At 40.9% G+C, this 21,002-nt stretch overlaps 1 protein-coding gene across 4 annotated transcripts in view; it reads left to right on the top strand.

Annotated features, from left to right (window-relative positions):
• TENM2 (teneurin transmembrane protein 2) overlaps positions 1-21,002 on the top strand; it is a 1,365,678-nt gene that overhangs the window by 1,320,151 nt on the left and 24,525 nt on the right. For all 4 annotated transcript variants that reach the window (XM_033927365.1, XM_033927364.1, XM_033927366.1 and 1 more), the window contains one exon: positions 20,246-20,542. In XM_033927365.1, coding sequence (XP_033783256.1) covers positions 20,246-20,542 — 297 coding nt within the window. The remainder of the gene's footprint in view (positions 1-20,245; positions 20,543-21,002) is intronic.

The raw sequence follows: 21,002 nt of genomic DNA, 5'->3' as shown, positions 1-21,002 counted from the left end.
TGTATACAATTTACCCTTCTCCATTCAGAATATTGACCAGTTAAACCAGGGGTAGGGAACTCCGGTCCTCGAGAGCCGTATTCCAGTCGGGTTTTCAGGATTTCCCCAATGAATATGCATGAGATCTATTTGCATGCACTGCTTTCAATGCATATTCATTGGGGAAATCCTGAAAACCCAACTGGAATACGGCTCTCGAGGACCGGAGTTCCCTACCCCTGATTTAAACCCACTCTCTGTTTTCTGTCTTTCAATCAGTTCTCAGTCCATAAAATAATATTGCCCCTATCCCATGACTTTATAATTTCCTCAGAAGTTTTTCATGAGGAACTTTGTCAAATGCCTTTTGAAAATCCAAATACACAATATCAGCCAGTTCACCTTTATCCACATGCTCATTCACCCCTTCAAAGAAATGCAGTAGATTGGCGAGGCAAGATTTCCCTTGACTAAAACCATTATGGCTTTCTCTCATTAATCCATGCTTATGTATATGTTCTGTCATTTTGTTCGTTATAATAGTCTCTACCATTTTGCCCAGCACTGACGTCAGACTTACCGATCTATAATTTCCCGGATCACCACTGGAACCCTTTTTAAAATTGGCATTACGTTAGCCACCTTCTAGTCTTCTGGTACTATGCTGTTTTTTAAAGAAAAATTACAAATGACTAATAATAGCTCTGCAAGCTCATTTTTCAATTCTATCAGCACTCTAGGATGTATACCATCCGGTCCAGGTGATTTGCTACTGTTCAGTTTGTCAAATTGACCTATTACATATAGAGATTTGTATGAGTTTCTTTGATTCATCAGAACTGAATACAGTTTACTCCCTCACATCTTCCTCTGTGAAGACCGAGGCAAATTATTCATTTAATCTCTCTTCTATGGCCCCTTTTATCCCTCAATCATCTAGCAGTCCAACCGATTCTCTTCTCAGCTTCTTGCTTTTAATATACCTAAAAAATGCTTTTACTGTATGTTTTTGCTTCCAGTGCAATCTTCTTTTCAAGATCTCTCTTCACTTTCCTTATTAGCACCTTGCAATTTGACTTGATATTCCTTGTTTTGTTTACAATTTTTTTCATTTGGATCTTTCTTCCACTTTCTGAAGGATTCTCTTTTAATTCTAGTAGCTTCTTTCACCTCACTCGTTAATCACATTGGCTGCCATTTAGTTTTCCTTCTTCTTTTTTTCATACATGGAATATATCTAGTCTGGGCTTCCAGGATATAAATTTTAAATAACATCCATGTCTGATGTATACTTTGGCCTTTGCAGCTTCACCTTTAAGTTTCTTTCTCCTGTCTTTAGTCTCTTTTTTTGTAAGTTAAATACTGTTGTATTGGATTTCCTGTGTAAACTTATTCCAATCTGTTATGATCACTTTTATCAAGTGGCCTCTTTCATCAATTCATGTGCTCCACTAAGAACTAGATCTAGAATTGCTTCACTTCTTGTTGGTTCCTGAACCAGCTGCTCCATAAAGCAATCTTTGATTTTATTAAGGAATTTTATCTTCTTAGCATGCCCCGTTCCCTCCTTCTTAGGGGTTATCCATTGCTTTGGTACAAACTGAGGAGCTAAGGCACAAGGACACAAGTGACACAAGGAGGCAGAGTTGGAAAATGTAGATATTGCCTTCTGCAATCCTCACGGGCGAAGGGATGAAACCCACTTGTCAAGACTCACATCTCTTTATACTAGAAAGAAGATTATTGAAGTAAGAACCTGATCTTCCCTTGACCCAGGTACGGTACCTTTAAATAACATATAAACCAATTTTATTATAACATAGTAATATAGTAGATGACGGCAGATAAAGACCCGAATGGTCCATCCAGTCTGCCCAACCTGATTCAATTTAAATTTTTTAATTTTTTCTTCTTAGCTATTTCTGGGCAAGAATCCAAAGCTCTACCCGGTACAGTGCTTGGGTTCCTACTGCCGAAATCTCCGTTAAAACCTACTCCATCCCATCTACACCCTCCCAGCCATTGAAGCCCTCCCCAGCCCATCCTCCATCAAATGGCCATATACAGACACAGACCGTGCAAGTTTGCCCAGTACTGGCCTTAGTTCAATTTTTAATATTATTTTCTGATTCTAGATCCTCTGTGTTCATCCCACGCTTCTTTGAACTCAGTCACAGTTTTACTCTCCACCACCTCTCTCGGGAGCGCATTCCAGGCATCCACCACCCTCTCCGTAAAGTAGAATTTCCTAACATTGCCTTTGAATCTACCACCCCTGAACCTCAAATTATGTCCTCTGGTTTTACCATTTTCCTTTCTCTGGAAAAGATTATGTTCTACGTTAAATAGCCCACCCTAGCCTATCCTCCACCAAATGTCCATATACAGACACAGACTGTGCAAGTCTGCCCATTACTGGCCTTAGTTCAATTTTTAATATTATTTTCTGATTCTAGATCCTCTGTATAACCACATAAAGGTGGTATATCAAGCCCCATCCCCTTCTCCTCCCCTCCCCCTTTTCTATAAAGAAGGAATTTAACCATCAGCCTCAGAATAGGACTACATTGATGGCTTCAATATCCTCACTACATATATTTATATTTAGTTCGTGTGTTCCCTTTCATATACTGGGATTGTGGTATTGGTTGAATCAATCTTATTTACGGTGGGGGGGGTTTTAAAATGTATTTAAGACATACCAGAATTCCATTTTCATGAAAGCCAAATATTTCATACATGCTTGCAATGCTAATTCTCCTGGCCGGGCTGTCAGAAATAACACCCAATGTTTTCCCTCTGCTATTGTCTCTACGGCCTTAGCAAAAGCAAAAACAAATCCCACAGTTTAATTCATAGTTTCAGCATGGGAATATTAACTCTGGATATTAATAATGAAGCCCTTTTCTCTGACAAGTGTCCATCAGATCTTCCAGAGGCTGTTCTAGGGGAAAACACCCTCCAAGGATTCAAGACGAAGTTAGACAAGTTTCTTCTGAACAGGAACGTGCGCTGGCAGGGCTAGTCTCAGTTAGGGTGCTGGTCTTGGACCAGAGGGCCGCCGCGTGAGCGGACTACTGGGCATGATGGACCACTGGCCTGACTCAGCAGTGGCAATTCTTGTGTTCTTATTTTTTAATTAAAAAAACAAACGAGCGCCTGATGTAAAATGTTTATAATCCTGATGCCAGTTATTAAAAAGTTAATAGAGGTACTCGAGGTAATTAACTCAAGTTAAATGCACGAGTCGTCTTTGTGAATCCGTGCCAGGGTTTGGTTTATTGCAGTCATGTTTATGCAATATCAAAACACAATTTTATCTATCGACACCTCTGCCTTTAATTGTCTGTTGCTAATTCCTGCAACAACACATATCCATTTAGCTAGCTTGAATGAGAAATCACTCTGGGATTATAACAGGTTGAGTGGACTGAAAATATAATTTGGAAATGAGAAGGAAAGGATGACTTTATATTAGCATCTCATTTCTCAGTGACTCTAGGTTTGTCTACTTGACATACCGAAGGGATTTTAGGATTTAGCTCAGGCCTTTTTTTTTCAGTAGTGGCTCAAGACAAGGTTTGCTTCAGCGGTTTTATAGAGTGGCATTTTTAATGGTTACAGGTGACAAAAACCTCTAAACAGCAAGCACTGTTTTGATCGCTGCCTGTATATACTGTGGAAGATTTTATTCCACTCAGTTCTCATCAAGAGAAAATTGCAGATGAGATTCTGTTCACTGTCTTTGTCTTACTAACACAGCAGAGGATGAGATTTTTTTTTTTTTAGTTCAAAAATTTTTTTATTGAGTTTGGTATATAAAGTACAATAAATGTTAACAAGGCAAGAAACATGCACGATTTGATATCAAGTTTCAAGTTCAAGTTTAATATGTATTTGATTAATCGCTTTGTCATTATTCAAAGCGATTTACACGTAATTAAAATTACAATATAAAAGAAATTTTAAAATAGATAAAGACTAACGGGACACAGACAATTACGACACGAACTGGAAACGAAGGGATAGGTAGGGGAAGAAATTACAATATATTATAGCAGAATGGGAGACAAAAATGGAAAACACATATGGAAGGGATAAAAATAAAGATGATTGAATAAAGGTTGTGGAGAAAAGAAAAGATTAGTTCCAAGACTTATAAAATATTATTAAAAGAAATCAATAGTGTTAAATTGCGAAGGCATCGTTAAAAAGGAAAGTTTTCAGTTTACTTTTGAATTTTTCTAAATTGATTTCTTCTCTTAGATAACTGGGGAGAGAATTCCAGGTTTGGGGAGCTGTGACTGAAAAGATATACTGCCGGCGCGTATTTATTATTTTTAGCGAGGGGATCGTTAATAAATGCTGTTCATCTGATCTTAAAGTTCTATTAGAAGAGTAAGGGATTAATAATTTATGAATAAAAGCCGGAGTTTTGAAAAGAAGAGATTTAAATGTGAGTAAGCTAAGTTTGTATATTATTCTGTGGGCCACTGGAAGCCAATGGGCTTCCTTAAGAAGAGGAGTTATATCCTCGAATATACAGTATAAACTCGTTATAACGGAGTCACTTATAATGAAACCTCGTCTATAGCGGACGAGGTCTACTGGTCCCAGCTGTGCGCCTTACAAACATGCAGAAAATCATCGCATATAGCGGACTCGCATATAAAAGACTTTCGGATATAACGGACAAACAATTTGGTCCCCAGAGCCACTTTTAGCTGTAGTTTTGTTGGGTTATAATGGACATGCAGGCTCCACCTACAAGGCGCGTGGCGTGCCGGTGATATAGTATCAAAATGCAGCCCAGGAGAAAATGACAGAGTATTTTTCTTTCCAGTACAGTACGACATAATGCTTTAGAACATCTTTTAGTGTTCTCGTTTTGCAATCATTTTGTGCCGTACCAATGTTTTGTTGAGTTTTGTTATTGATTTTGCTGATATGCTGGTGCAGTGACTGTTGTTCATTGATTGTACGTTGTTTCAAGTTGACTTAAATAAAGTTTTAAAAAATGCAACTCTGGATATAAGGGACTCTGGATATAGCGGACTGTTTTTTCAGGTCCCTTGAAGTCCATTATTGTGAGATTATACTGTACCATCTTTCTGTGGTTACAATTAGAGAATACCTATTCCTTCAAAAGTAATGTCTTTGGCTAATCTTAACCTTAACCTAACTGAAAGATGGTGTGATCTTTGTCCAAAATAGTCTTTGACACAATGTATATTAATGATTATTGTCCTATAAGCGTTTTATAGGGAAAAAGGTGACCTCAAGTGCTTGCGGCTATATGATTTTTGATCTTGTCATAACAGCCTAATGCAAGCTATAATTAGTCCCTTATATTTTCCCTTTGTAACTTTTCCAGGGCCACAAGGAGCTGCAATGAGAACTGAACCCAGTTTCTCAGCCTCTCAGTCCACTGCACTAACCATTACACTCTGTTCCTACAACCGTCAAGCGCAGTTTGGGATCTGCCACTGTAAGCCTTTGTTTGCAGTAGCAATGATTTCAGCTGTCGTTATATTTTCTTTTTCCTCCATAGTTGGGGCATTGCACTGAAAATGGATGGCTGTTTCCTAAATCTTACAACCATGAGCCCTGATTCTAGTCCTCTAGGTATCACTCCCACACAATGATTACAACTTCCCCCGAGATCCTGCAAATAAGAACATAAGAAGCGCCAACTCCGGAACAGACCCTAGGTCCATCAAGTCCGGCGATCCGCACACGCGGAGGCCCCGCCAGGTGTACCCTGGCATAGTTTTGGTCCCCATATCACTCCAAGCTTCTCGTAAAGAGAAGTGCATCTAGCCTACCCCTACCCATGTCACTTCATGCCACTCATAAGGAGATGTACATCTAACTTACCTTTAAATCCTAGAATGGTGGATTCCGCAATTACCTCTTCTGGGAGAGCATTCCAGATGTCCACCACTCGTTGCGTGAAGCAGAACTTCCTGATATTTGTCTTGAACTTGTCCCCCCTTAGCTTCAGCCCATGTCCTCTTGTCCGTGCCACATTGGACATTGTAAATAACGTTTTTTCCTGCTCTATTTTGTCGATTCCTTTCAGTATTTTGAATGTCTCGATCATATCCCCTCGTAGTCTCCTTTTCTCAAGGGAGAACAACCCCAGTCTCTTAAGTCTTTCCTCGTAATCCAGGTTCTCCATACCTTTCACCAGCTTTGTTGCTCGTCTCTGCACCCTCTCTAGCAGTATGATATGCTGCCCTTTGTCCCATGGCTTATCCAGAGAGTGGAAATTCTTGGGACTTCTGGCATAGTATTATAAGGATTTTACTATCGTAGTGCAAGGGAAGGGCAGGAGGGTCGGGGCAAGAGCAGGGTGGCAATTCGGGGCAGGCAGGAGAGAAGAGGCAATTCGGGGCAGGCAGAAGAGAAGAAGAGATTCGGGGCAGGCAGGAGATCGGGGCTGAGAGCAGAGAAGCAGGGCAGAGAGCTAGACGGCAGAAGGCAGGGCAGTCGGAAAGGACCTCAACAACTAGTCCTCAGGAGTCGCTTATTTTTGGATCGGCCATCCCAGTCGGTGTTGCTTTTTCATTTTAGTCAATCACTTCCTGCCTGCATTTGAATGCCGTTCCCCCTCATTTGCTTGCGTGGATTGGAGGATGATCGGGAAGTTAGTGAATCGGGTCATAAAGGGGTCGCTAAGTGGTCGGAAGTTGATCGGTGGTATGCGTAATTTATATGAGAATGTTCACATTTATAGTTCAATATATTTGCTCCTTTTGGTTCCTGTGTCTGAATTTGTTTATGGTAGGTGCTACGAACAAGTAGACCCTATTGGAGGAGGGCCTTCATGTCTGGTGTGTGGCAACCACATCTGCTATTTGCTAAGTTTAAGAGTGTAAATAATCTTTTTTTTATTATAATTTCCACAAAAGCAGCTGCAGAGGTAAGAAACAGTTGTGTGTAGGTAGCAGAACAAAAGAAAAATTGCCTGCCAGATAATTTTCTGTCATGATATGTGAATTAGTGTTCCAAGGGAAAGTGGGAGTTAGTAATTTTGTTTTGGTTTCCATATAATTAATATGACATTGTAATTACGCTCTGTACTGGTACTTACTTTACAAATCACAATGAAGCTACTGAATTATCGACGTAGAAGCTATCATGAGCTTTCTTTCTGGTAATAATGTGTGTACATATTCTTTTGTATAATGGTTGCAGAGAGCTGGTATTTAAATTCATTACAACAGGGAAAAAATATGACAGAGTCAAATCTGCATCTGAGCATACGAGGAGCCAACAATTCAGGTTTGAAATAAAAGTATGTTTATGTAGGTGCAAAGCTTGAAGCTTGAAGACAGCAAAGCTGCATATTGCCACACGGGAGACTGAAGTTCCACTCCAGGGATGATACAAACATTATTATATTTATTTATTCAAAAATGTATATACCACATACATAAAATCTTGTTTTCCTACGATTATCACATATCTAAACAACATCGTTAATCATCCCTGTTATAAACAGGGGTAGAGCGCAAATTCAGTCAATTCGGAAATACAAGCAAAGCTTTAAATCGAACATTGATGTCAGAAAAATTCTAAAACGCGATTATCAACTGAAATATATCTTAGCATAAGAAGGCATTGGCCAATAATTGAGTTTTCAGCATTTTCTTAAAATTCATCCTCCCCAGACAAAACCGCAGGATACCAGGCAAGGCATTCCATAATTCTATGCTAGACAGCCACCTAGAGTAGCTCGATTTTGGGGGTGGCAGTTCTAACCTTTGCAAAGCTAGTTTTTTTTTATTCTACATCAGTCAGATGTTACTTTGATCATGACACTTCTCATTCACTGATCCTATAACTTTTAACCACCAGGCTTAAATATCGGAACATCGTCTGTCTTGGCTGTGCCTGTTCTCTACTTAAGAAACTTCAATCCATCCCAAATACAACCATAAGATTTCTTTGCCATGGCCACAGTTATGATTATATTTCCCCTTTACTTTGGTTACTGATAGAAAAACCATATTATTTTCAAACTCCTAACATTGACTTTTCAGGCTCCTAATGTTGACCTTTCTGGCATATAGAACAGCTTGTCCCATATATCTCATATCTTCCACCATACCTTACTCCCCAGCAAATGTGCTTCAGTCCCTGAATGATCATTGCTTTGTCGGCCCTAATCCCAGGAGTCTACAAGACATAGGAATCTTCTTTGCTGCACCCTCACTCGGGAACACATTACCTACAGCCATAAGAAAAGAGCTCATGTTTGAACCATTTAAATCTGATCTAAAAACAAGGCTTTTCAAGCAAGCCTTCCAAATAAGCTAGGTCAGGCAATCTATATCCTGTCTCAGTCTCTCTCCCACCTCCATTCCCAATGTTACCTTCTCCCAGTCTATTGGAACTCCTTTACCCCTTTATCCAAGGTTACCTTGCCAAAGTCTCCTATATAACTCGATCTTGAATGAATGTCCCTTTTCAGTCCGATTATTGCAGGTCCTTTCCTTTTTCACTGATAATTGTTTCTAATATGTAAACCACTTTGTTCTGCCAGTTAGCTAAGGCAATATATCAAGTTTAAAGAAATGAAATTAAATGAACTCTTCCCTTCCAGATAGCATGGACAGAGGAGAAAAGGAGGCGGCTACAGAATGGACCAGGGCAGTGGTCTCAAACTTGAGGCCCATGGGTACTATTTTGAGGCCCTCAGTATTATAAAGAACTAGTGTTTAAACCCGTTACATTAACGGGTGCTAGAGTAGATGTCTGTCTGTCTGGTTTTTTTTCTTTCTTTCTCTCTCTCTCCTTGGACGCTGTCTGTCTGTCTCCCTGGCCCCCTGCCTGCCTGTATTTCACTGTTGTGCCATGCCTGCATGTCTCTATGTGGCCCCCTTCTGTTCTCCCCCTAGCAGAACAAAACATGATTGCTGTCTGCTCCCCAGCACACCCCTCCCCCCAAAGCAGCCCCTTTCCCTCTTCCCCTGGCCCCCTGTTGTGCCATGCCTGCCTGCTCCATGGCCCCCTTCTGTTTCCCCTCCCAGAGCAAAGCATGATTGCTGTCTAGCCCCCAGTACACCCCTCCCCCCAAAGCAGCCCTATTTCCCTCTCCCCCTGGCCCCCCTGTTGTGCCATGCCTGCCTGCTTCATGGCACCCTTCTGTTCCCCCCATGATTGCTGTCTGCCCCAGCATACCCCTTCCCCCAAAGAAGCCCCCTTTCCCTCTCCCCCTGGTCCCCTGTTGTGCCTTGCCTGCCTGCTCCGTGGCCCCCTTCTGTTCCATCCCCTCCCATTCTTACCATCCCTCCATCCATGGTTCCTGGTGTCTTTGGCCCACCGGCACGAACCGCTGCTGCTGCTGCTGCTTCTTCTCTTCAACAAAGCAGCCTGCTGAGGTTTGCAGGCCGCTCTCCACATTGGTAGCACATTCCCTCTGAGTAGGGACCGTGTATTGTATGTTAAAATGTACAGCGCTGCGTATGCCTTTCAACGCTTTAGAAATAAATAGTAGTAGAAGCATGCCACAGAATGGCTAAGCATCACATATGCAGTCAAATCCATAATAGCTACCAGTGATAGGAAAACATTTTGGTGAAGAGGAAATCCTTGTAGATAATAACTCAAGTTTATTTTTCATGTTATAGTTGGATCAGAAAAAATGGAACACAATAATGTAAATACTTAGAACCAACAGGGATGTCAAAAAAAAATCTCATTTAAAGACTCCTGTTTTATTAATGGCACATTTTGAATTAAATTACTTAAGAACATAAGCAGTGCCTCCGCCGGGTCAGACCATAGGTCCATCCTGCCCGGCAGTCCGCTCCCGCGGCGGCCCAAACAGGTCACGACCTGTCTGAATCACCAGAAGGGGCTCCCTTGCCACCTTGGTTTCCCATTGAGTCCTATCTTCCCATCGAAGTCCTAACCCTCCGGTCTTGCACATGCTCGACCTGGTTGGGTTTCTATACTTATTACCTGGTTAGCTTTCTATACTTGTGTTACATCCCAGCACCTCTCTCAGTATCCCACAATCCCTTTATCCCTCAGGAATCCGTCCAATCCCTGTTTGAATCCTTGTACCGTACTCTGCCTGATCACTTCCTCTGGTAGCGCATTCCAGGTGTCCACGACCCTTTATGTGAAAAAAAACTTCCTTGCATTTGTTCTGAACCTATCTCCCTTCAGTTTCTCCGAATGCCCCCTCGTACCTGTTGTCCCCCTCAGTCTGAAGAATCTATCCCTATCCACCCTCTCTATGCCCCTCATGATCTTGAAGATCTCTATCATATCTCCCCTGAGCCTCCTTTTTTCCAGAGAGAACTTAAATGTTATTAGATTATAGATGTGGCCTAGATTCTAGGATTCGGTCTCTAGGTAATCTGTGCACTAGTTTTTATTATGTACTCCAATTCTTAGAAATTTTACAGTGAAAGTTATAATATAATAGAGTTTATCCAAGCAATGATTTGCTATTAGCATCATCTATCCAGCAATAAAATTGTCTTCTCTTTTTTTTATTGCAATTTCAAAATAAAGTTTTAGAGAAGCAAATTAGGCAAAGAGAACATAAAGTCATAACAAAAGAAATATACATTAAAAAAAAAAATTTACCCAATGATCTGTGCACTCCACACAACAGTGTAGCGAGAAATTAAGAAATAATGACAAAGTAAGTTAAAGATACAACAACAGAGGCTTAACATTTCCACTCTTATCTCCTCATGCATCAGGCTGACTCTTCTAATACAAAAAAAAAATCAAAAGGAAGCGCGCAATATTTTTACTCGCATGAAAAGTTTTCGACTAAACTCGGTCTACAAAAGAGTAGCTTAAAATGCTCTGGGATAAACTCAAAGTGGAAGCAAACAAACTTATCAGGGATTAGAAGGCAACTCTAGTCATTGGGAAGAAAAGCCATTGCCGGGCGACTTCTAGAGTATAAATGGTGCCTAGCAACAGATACACGAATGCAGGAGAGTCTACCTCCTCAAGGTAGAACAAAAGAAGCGACCTGGGTTGCTCAATCTGTTTATTAGGGGTCTTAACAGTGAATAAACAGATTGAGCATCACAGGTCGCCTTGCAACAGATAACAGCTAGGCACCGTTTGGCTCGGTTATCAATCAACTGCTAGGCCTCTTTTATAGAATCACACCTAGCGTCGCTTAAATCAGCTTAGGCCTGGCCTAATTTACTGGCGCCTAGCACAGACGCCTACCGACAACTTAGCCATTCCATTCCCATTAACTGCCATTAAATATGCTTACTTTTTAGCTCTGGAACAACCTTACCTCTCCTCTTAGGAATCTGAGCTCCCTCCAACTCTTCCGTAAACATCTGAAAACCTGGTTATTCTCAAAAATGTAACTCCTCCTCCCTCTCTGGTTATTCTAGTCCTCTAAATTTTCTCTTCATTTTGCCTCTTCCCTCCACTGGAGTTCCTTTCTACCCTAACTCTTGTTAACCGTGTCGAGCTTTACGAATGTAGAGATGATGCAGTATACAAACCTATTAGATTAGGTACTGGTAGGTGCCTCGCCGAGTTCCACATGGAACTTAAATGAATCGGGTTTTGTTTTTTTTTTTAATTGGCTTTTAATGGCATTTTCAATTCCCATTACAGTTAAGGCAATTAAATAATTTTGAGTTCTGCGTGGAACTTGGCTAGATACCAGCAAACCAGCCCCCCCCCTTCTTTTACAAACCTGTAGCACGGTTTTTAGCGCCAGCTGCAGCGATAACAGCTCCGACGCTCATAGAATTCCTATGGGCGTCGGAGCTGTTACCGCTGTGGCCCGCGCTAAAAACTGCGCTAAGGTGTTGTAAAAGGGGATAGGTGCCATTTATAGAATCACTAGACACCAAGGATTTAATTTTCTTTAGTCTGGGAAAGGGGGTGGGTTGGTCAGGGGAGGGAGTACTAGAATACCGGGGGAAATGTCTTAAGCGTGGGGGTAGCAGGTTCAGAGGCTTTTTTGCCCTGATCATGGCTGAACAGATTTGGATGGGCTGGAGTGGGGCTTCGATACAGCTTCAGAGAACAAGGCCAGTGCCAGACAGACTTCTCCAGTCTGTGCCCAAAAACTGGCAAGGACAAATCAAGATAAAGTGTGCAAACGCAGTGTCACATCATACAGGTCTTTATCTCAAAAAAGCTCAAAATTAGGAAACTGCTTGAGAGGGACAGTTGTATAACACTGTGAGAGACGTATAAAGAGCCAGAAAAATAGCAAAAGGGTCCCAACCACTTATCTTAATTCGTCGTTAAGTTCATTCACAGTCAGCCTCCCTTGGCTCTGCTTTCCACCCACGACAATTGTAATCCAAAAGGGTGGTCCTCATTTTTCCAAAACTGGCTAATTTTGAGCTTTTTGTAGCTCGGACTTTAACCAAAGGTTTTTCTCCCCTTTTGGGGGGAGTTTTTTCCTTGTGGTATGGTGTCCGGAGCAGGCCTATGATTAAACACAGTTCCTCTTACAGGAGCTGCTGCCCCTGGGGATGTTTATTTGTCTTTGAAGCCATTTGGTTAAATTAATACTATTTTTGCTCTATTGGCTGCTTAGTTTCGGCGGTTAAAGACGTGTTTTTTTCATTATTTTTCCAATACTATCACCCCTTTTCCTGCCTCCCCATCCCTTGTGTGCCTTATTTATTTATTTTTTTAATTTATATCATTTTAGACAGATTGTTAATTATTGTGTATGTAAATTTGCAATCAAAACCGTACAATTCTAACAAATGCATTCCTTTACCATCATAATGCAATACATTTGTCAAATGCTTGTTTAAATAGTAGTACAGCTTTTAAAAGTTTTGTAAAAGTGCCACAAGCATTTGGTGTATCTAACCTCCAGTGGCAGACTGTTTCATTCGAATGCTGCAGCTAATGAGAAGGATTTTTTTCAGGTTTCGATAGGATGATATTCCTTTTTTTTTTTTCTCAATTCTTTATTCATTTTTTCATCTTACATCAAGTACACAATATTGCATCAATTGAATTATACACATCACTTGAAATTCTTTCTATTATCATCTTAAATACATAAATTACCTCTCTCCACCACCCACCCTTCCCACAAATATTGTAATCAAAAATATCATACAAATATTACATTCATAATTATTGATTAAACCTTTAATATACCTATATACCACCCCCTTTTCCCATAGTTATAACTGTACTTTCAGTGTAAAATGGCGTCTAATCATTACAATAAGTCATCAATGGCCCCCAAATCTTTTTAAAATTTAATGGTGACACCAGGAAGTATTTCTTCACAGAAAGGGTTGTAGATCACTGGAACAAACTTCCGGTGCAGGTGGTCAAGGCCACCAGCGTGCTCAACTTTAAGAATAAATGGGACATCCACGTGGGATCCCTATGGGGGTCGAGCTGAGGATCTGGGTCATTGGCACTCAGACTTGATGGGGTGGGTCAGAAGAGTGGGCAGACTTGATGGGCTGTAGCCCTTTTCTGCCATCATCTTTCTATGTTTCTATGTTTTTGTATGGCAATTGTTATGCCATATATACAAAATGGATAGGATGATATTCCTGAGAACTAGGTAATTAAAGTTTTTTGGAAGTTTCAGATCACAAGGCTCTTTAACTAGGAAAGAAAATAAATTGTAACTTCTTCAGGAAAAAAAAAATATATACAGTGGTGCCTCACACAACGAACTTAATTGGTTCCAGGAGCAAGTTTGTTATGCGAAAAGTTCGTTATGTGAAACGCGTTTTCCCATAACAATACATGTTAAAAAAAATAATTCGTTCTGTAGCATAAAATATGCTAAGATGACATAAAAAAAGATAAATTTATCTTGTTAGAGCTGGTGTTAGACACAACTGGGGACTGCAAAGTCCAGGCAGAGGCTTACGGCTCTCTTTGACCAGGGGGGACAGTGCCCTAGTTGCACTACCCTAACCCTATTCCTGCTATGTGTGACTGTGGTATTCTGTTAGCATGATATTTCTGTGTAGCATTCTATAATAATTTGGCTTATTCAATTTTCTTGATAGTAGAGGAGATATATGTGAAGGGGAGGGGAGACAGGGGTTTTGTTGATCCTTGCTGTGTATTATAATCACCCCCCCACATACTCCCCAGTACCTTTTTAATCATCCCCCCTCGGTACCTTTTTTAATTCCTCCCATCTTTCCCAGCCAGTGGCGTACAGGCCAGAAGCGCAGAGATCAGGAGCAATTCCTCTGCACGCCTGTGTGGGCCCATGCCGATCTTCGAATGGCTGCAGTTAGTTCTTGTGAGTCCCGCGAGAGCTGACTGCAGCCATTCAGAGATCAGCGCAGGCCCAGGCAGTAGCACAGAAGGCTTGCTCTTGATCTCTGCGCTTCTGGCTGGGAAATTTGCTAGACCACCACGAGTGAGCGGGTGAGATTAAAGTTGCAGCAGTGGTGGCTTTTTTAAAAAAATATGTGGCGGCGGGGGGAGGTTTAAAAATATGCGGTGGCGGCAGAGGCTTAAAAATATGCAGCAGCGGCGGCAGGGGGGTTTAAAATATGTAGCGCCACTGCACAGGGAGCCAGGCGGAGAGAGGGCAGTTAAGGATGCAGCTCGGGCGACTTCGTTGTGTGAAACGAAGTTCGTTGTGGGAAGCAAGACCTGAAGTTCGTTGTGCGCAGCGTTCGCTGTGCGAGGCGTCCGTTATGCGAGGCACCACTGTATATATACATCAGACATAAAAACAGAAGAATTGCCGCTGTTGGGTCAGACCAGTGGTCCATCGTGCCCATCAGTCCGCTCACGTGGCGGCCCTTGGTCAAAGACCAGTGCTCTAAATGAGTCCAGCCTCACCTGCGTACATTCCAGTTTAGCAGGAACTTGTCTAACTTTGTCTTGAATCCCTGGAGGGTGTTTTCCCCTATAACAGACTCCGGAAGAGTGTTCCAGTTTTCTACCACTCTCTGGGTGAAGAAGAACGTCCTTACGTTTGTACGGAATCTGTCCCCTTTTAACTTTAGAGAGTGCCCTCTCGTTCACCCTACCTTGGAGAGGGTGAACAATCTGTCCTTATCTACTAAGTCTATTCCCTTCAGTACCTTGAATGTTTTGATCATGTCCCCTCTCAATCTCCTCTGTTCGAAGGAGAAAAGGTCCAGTTTCTCTAATCTTTCACTATACGGCAACTCCTCCAGCCCCTTAACCATCTTAGTCGCTCTTCTCTGGACCCTTTCGAGTAGTACTTTGAACTTCCCGAAAATTGGGAGCCAGTACAAAGAATACAGAACAGGGCTGATTTGATCAAAGTGAGATGACCTAATCGTTTGATGGCAAAATTCAGGATAAATTGTAAAGCTTTAACATAGCTGAAGTCATACCTCAAAATAATGAGTTATAATAATCAATCAAACCATAACAATATCAGTGCTAGAAAAATAGTTTGAAAATCAAACTGAATTAAAATAATTTTTAATTTGCGACATAAACGTAATCTACTCTATAATATGAAGCAGAATTCAATGTCTTAAATGGCTTCATCGAAACAGATGAGTCCAAAATCAACCCTCCAGGATTTTTGTGTAAAAAGAGGAATTTGAATATTATTTAATATACATTAGGGGGCTCATAATTGAAACAGAAAAACATCTAAAAATCGGCCTAAATCGGCACTTGGACGATCTAAAAGACAAGTCGTCCAAGTGCCGATAATCGAACCAGGTTATAGACATATTTAAAAATGGCCTAGGCCTTCACAGTGCTGCTGAATGACCAGCGCTAAAAGGGGCATGTCAGGAGGAGTGTCGAGGGCGGGATTTGGGTGGGACATGGGCCGTCCTAGACTTAGTTGTATTACATGTATAACCAAAAGTTTAACAACACTACCAAGACAGAACTTGGACGTTGTGACTTAGGCCATCTAAAACCAGGTCTAAGTCCACAAAAGGTATCCAAAGTGACCAGGTAAGCACTGCAGACACAAAGTTCAGACCCCCACACACTGCTCCAATCATAACTGCCCCCCCCACCTACACCACCATAAAAATCATACTACCAACTTTACATATCTGCCTGCAGAACATCAGCACCTGGCAGCCTGGCATAGGAAAGCCTAGTAGAGCTGCACAGAGGTGGCTTAAGTGGTCTGGAAGGTGGGCTAGTGAACTATAGAGAAGAGGACCCAGGCCCATAAGCCACTCTAATCACTGCATTCATGGTGAAAAAGGAGCAACTTGCGACTTGGGCCCAAAACGGACTTAAGACATTTCTTTTGATTATGCCCCTCCACATGTTTTAAATGCACACATTCTTACCATATACATACATGTTTTATTCATATGCAGGATCTGAGTCCCAAGTTCCCACTGCTATAGATCCGGTTTTATTCATATTCATAATGATCATGTATTTTTCATTTTTCATATTTTGTTATTGTTTTATCCATAATCTTTTTAGGACACCTGATATCATTGCGTGATACAATTCATTCAGTCTTTAATGTTTTATGGTTTATACATTAACTCATTAATTCTCTGCCTTACTTATTGTCTTAGTACGACTTCATCCATGTATACACTAGGCACTGCAGTATTCTGTGTCCTTCTTTAGAGCACTTCCAGTTTTGAAAATCCCTTTAAATCGCACAAGATACGATTTTAGTTTTCGGTTTTTAGATTCCATTTAGCTCCGTCATATTAAGCCACGCTATTTGCTGGCTTTTTTGGTTTTATAAATATATGAGAGCAGCTCTCGTTACTTTTTTTACATTTTTTTCTTCAGTATGTTTTTCTCTTCAGTATTTTCTTTTCAGATTTTAATTTGGGCTCCGGTGCATTTAAGGTAATTAATGTAATTCATTTTTTTGCCTTTTTATAAAATATTTTTAAATACACTTGTAATGTATTTAAGTTTACGGACATTAAATGACACACACATGACGTCACCCGCAGACTGGCGTCATGCTTCTGGTCATGTGGCAGTCCACGCTAACCGCCTGTTTTACTAAGATGCGCGTTAGTCTATGGACGCGATAGCGATTGGTGCATGCAAATCGGTTAGCGCACCTTAGTAAAAGAGGAGGTAAGTTTTTTTTTACTGGCCATATTCCTAAGGCGCATCGCTTGAGTTCCACAGATTTTCACTTGGCTGACATCGTGTTGCCAGAAGATTCGCACAACAGTAAGTGTCTTCCTTGTTCTCTTGTGGTGGGTTCGCCGATTTTACCTCCGGTTCTGTGTTGTATATGTTCAGGACATTATCGCAAGCATGGCGGCTTCTCCTGTGGGAATAATTTTTTCTGTTGACCGTTCCATCCACAATGTGAGCTCGACTTTCCTTCCCCGGCGTGGCAATATTGTTTAAATGCACACCTTTATAGATTTTTCCTCCCCCAGTGTGTCAATTTATTCAAGATAGGAAGCCTGCCTTGGAATATGATTTTTTCAACTCCTTAACTGACACATGCAATATATGATCATTTTTAAATGAATACTTGTAGGAACATCCCATGATGCAATTGGCTGCTTTACCTCCAGACCACAGTGCTACGGTCAATGCAGTGCATGATTTATGTTTCTACCGTGGATTCCTGATGTCAATTATGGCTTAGATTGTATTCTGTTGTACTTACTATTTCTGTTGATGTTATGAATTGCATTCTAATTTTAATATCATTATATGGTTCTTTTGAGTGTTTTTGTTAATGGTGTTCTCAATTCTGATTGGTTTTCCTTTTTTTCTTTTCCAATTTATGTTTGTTTTGTACTCTTATTTAGGACTCCTGAGGAAGGCAATTAATTGCCGAAACACAGACCATGTAGGGTCCATTTATTTTATATATAGCACTATTTTCAGGTTCTATCACTGTTAGCATATGCCGAAAGATTAGAGAAACTGGGCCTCTTTTCCCTGGAGAAGCGGAGGCTTAGAGGGGACATGATAGAGACTTACAAGATCATGAAGGGCATGGAGAAAGTAGAGAGGGACAGATTTTTCAAACTTTCGAAAACTACAAGAACGAGAGGGCATTCGGAAAAATTAAGAGGAGACAGATTCAGAACCAATGCTAGGAAGTTCTTCTTCACCCAAAGGGAGGTGGACACCTGGAATGCGCTTCCAGACGGTGTGATACGACAGAGTACACTACTGAGTTTCAAGAAGGGATTGGATAAGTTCCTGAAGGAAAAGGGGATTGAAGGGTACAGATAGAGGATTACTATACAGGTCCTGGACCTGATGGGCCACTGCATGAGAGGACTGCTGGGCGTGATGGACCTCTGGTCTGACCCAACAGAGGCACTGCTCTTATGTTCGTATGTTCTTATGATTTTTATGATATTATCTTATAATATTGTATTTTTTAAACACCAATAAACGTTGATATTTTAATTCCTGTAAGTCCAGGACTTGGTTCCACTTTTTGCTTTCTTTACCCATTGACTTTTGTGGTACCAAGATCTTTTGCTGTGAGGAGCTGGACTGCCATTTGGGCGTAGACCACCCCACAGCGTTTTGTGTTTCTTCGTTGGTAGGAATGCAAAGAACATACAGTATTTTGTAAGTTATGTTCATAAGAGGGAGCACTGCCCTTATCCTACCAACTTAGAAACATAGAAACAAGATGCCAGATAAAGATCAAATGGCCCATTTAGTCTGCCCATCCGCAGGAACCATTATCTCTTCCTCTCTCTAAGAGATCCCACATGCCTTTCACAGGCTTTCATGAATTCAGACACAGTCTCTATCTCCACCACTTCTTCCGGGAGACTATTCCCTGCATCTACCACTCTTTCTGTAAAAAAGTATTTCCTTAGATTATTCCTGAACCTCTCACCTCTTAACATCATCCTATGCCCTCTCATTCCAGGGCCTCCTCTCAAAAGAAAGAGATTCGACTCATGCGCATTTGCGCCATGTAGGTATCTAAACATCTCTATCATATCTCCCCTCTCCTGGCTTTTCTCCAAAGTATACAGATTGAGATCTTTAAATCTGTACTCCATATGCCTTATGATTACATTATATTACATTAGTGATTTCTATTCCGCCAATACCTGGCGGTTCAAGGCGGATTACATAAAAGTTTTCAGAGATTACATAAAAGTTTACATAAGTGTACAGGAATAGCATAAGAGATGTCATAAGAGTTACATAAGAATTACCAAAGAGTTGTCGAGATCTTAAGGTGATAAATGTTGGGTAATAAGAATTACCAAAGAGTTGTCGAGATCTTAAGGTGGTAAGTGTTGGGTAAACAGAGGCATTTTAGCATTAGTTGGGTAGTTAGAAGCATATTGGAGTATATTAAGGGTGTAGAGTGGGTAGGTGGGATTTAGGTAGGAAGTGGTCTTATTAGATAGGTTTTATGTAGTTTTTGAAGAGTAGGGTTTTAGTATCTTTCTTGAAGGTTTTGTAGTCTGTGGTCAATGACAACAGAATGGTGATTTGTCTGTCCAGTTTAGCTGAAGACCATGCACCATTTTAGTAGCCTTCCTCTGGACCAACTCAATCCTGTGTATATCTTTTTGAAGGTGTGGTCTCCAGAATTGCACACACTATTCTAAATGAGGTCTCACCAGAGTCTTATACAGGGGATCAATACCTCATTTTTCCTATTGGCCATATCTCTCTCTATGCAAACACACGCTAAGCAAGTTACACAGGTATTTGTAGAATAGTGCTTACATTGCCACACAAGACATTTACTCAATGGATGTGTAAATCCCGGTGCCTATAGACAAATATTGACCTAGACCTAGGGCAATATTTCAATTCTACTTTTGACTTTTAAGATCCTGTTGAACCCTGTCCTCACTCATAGTGAGTTATGCTTGATTTTTCACCTTTAGGAAAGTGTAAATCAGAGAAGAGCTAGCTGGAAGTAGTAAAGAAGCCACTATCTTCTTTCAGCAGACATCAAGATGTAAGGGAAAAATTATGAATGTGGGCTACTGTTAATGAGACCCTGTGCTAATATAACCCAACTTAATAATAGCCCATGTTGGTAACTTCCTCCTTTAAGACTGAGAACTAAATACGAGCACATGCCTTGGTTAATAAATCATATGTTCCCCTAAAATCCCAAGACGTGGAAGAGGGAGAGAGACAACACATAGTATGAGACCTATGAACACAAACATGGAAGGTACAGATGAGCAACCTGGATAAACCAACTAATCCTAAAATGTCAAAGATTGAGCATCGGTCAGATTAGCTCTTCTTAATCCATCACTAGTCAGGAGCAAGAAAATGCCCAAGGTGTGGAAGAGGAACTGTTGAAATGCTGAGGCACTAATTTCTTGCTTTATCACAGGTTCATGGGAGGAATTTATTGTCCATTGATTTTGATCGGAATTCACATACTGAGAAAGTCTATGATGATCACCGCAAATTCACACTGAGGATAGTATATGATCAGCTGGGACGGCCACTTCTGTGGCTCCCAAGCAGTGGACTTGCCCCAGTCAATGTCTCTTATTTCTTCAACGGACGATTGTCTGGCCTTCAGCGAGGAGCCATGAGTGAAAGGACCGAGATTGACAAGCAAGGCAGGATAACATCCCGCACCTTTGCAGATGGAAAAGTGTGGAGTTATACATACCTGGAAAAGGTGAGTGAAGTGCATTTCCCCCTTAGATATCTACGATGGGAGACTGTTTTGCTTTGTTAATGTAAACTGTTGTGGTGCACTGTTTGAAAGGAAGGGTGTCAAGCATGTTAAACTGAACTAAATTTATAATGTGTTTATGAAGATACTTTCCCAATTGCTATCTGAGATACTGAAAAGCAGCTTAACATTATCAATCAAGGTAACACAAATGGGAGATGAATATCAAATCTAAAGAATCCTCTCTAGTAGACTTATAGGGCAATATGTCAACTCCACAACTGGCTTTACTTTAAAATGCCTTCTATAGTGTTTAAAGGTTTTCCTTCCTGGTGTGTCAATTTATTCAAGATAGGAAGCCTGCCTTGGAGTATGATTTTTTTCAATTCCTTAAAGGATGCATTTATACATGTTTTATCCCTCTTCTCTTTGAGGGTCTGCACAGGTACCATCATCCTCCGGT

The sequence above is a fragment of the Geotrypetes seraphini genome, chromosome 18, assembly GCF_902459505.1.
Source record: "Geotrypetes seraphini chromosome 18, aGeoSer1.1, whole genome shotgun sequence".
Classification (NCBI taxonomy): domain Eukaryota; kingdom Metazoa; phylum Chordata; class Amphibia; order Gymnophiona; family Dermophiidae; genus Geotrypetes; species Geotrypetes seraphini.
The sequence above is the reverse complement of the archived record's forward strand: the minus strand, read 5'-3'. Positions and strand labels throughout refer to the sequence as shown.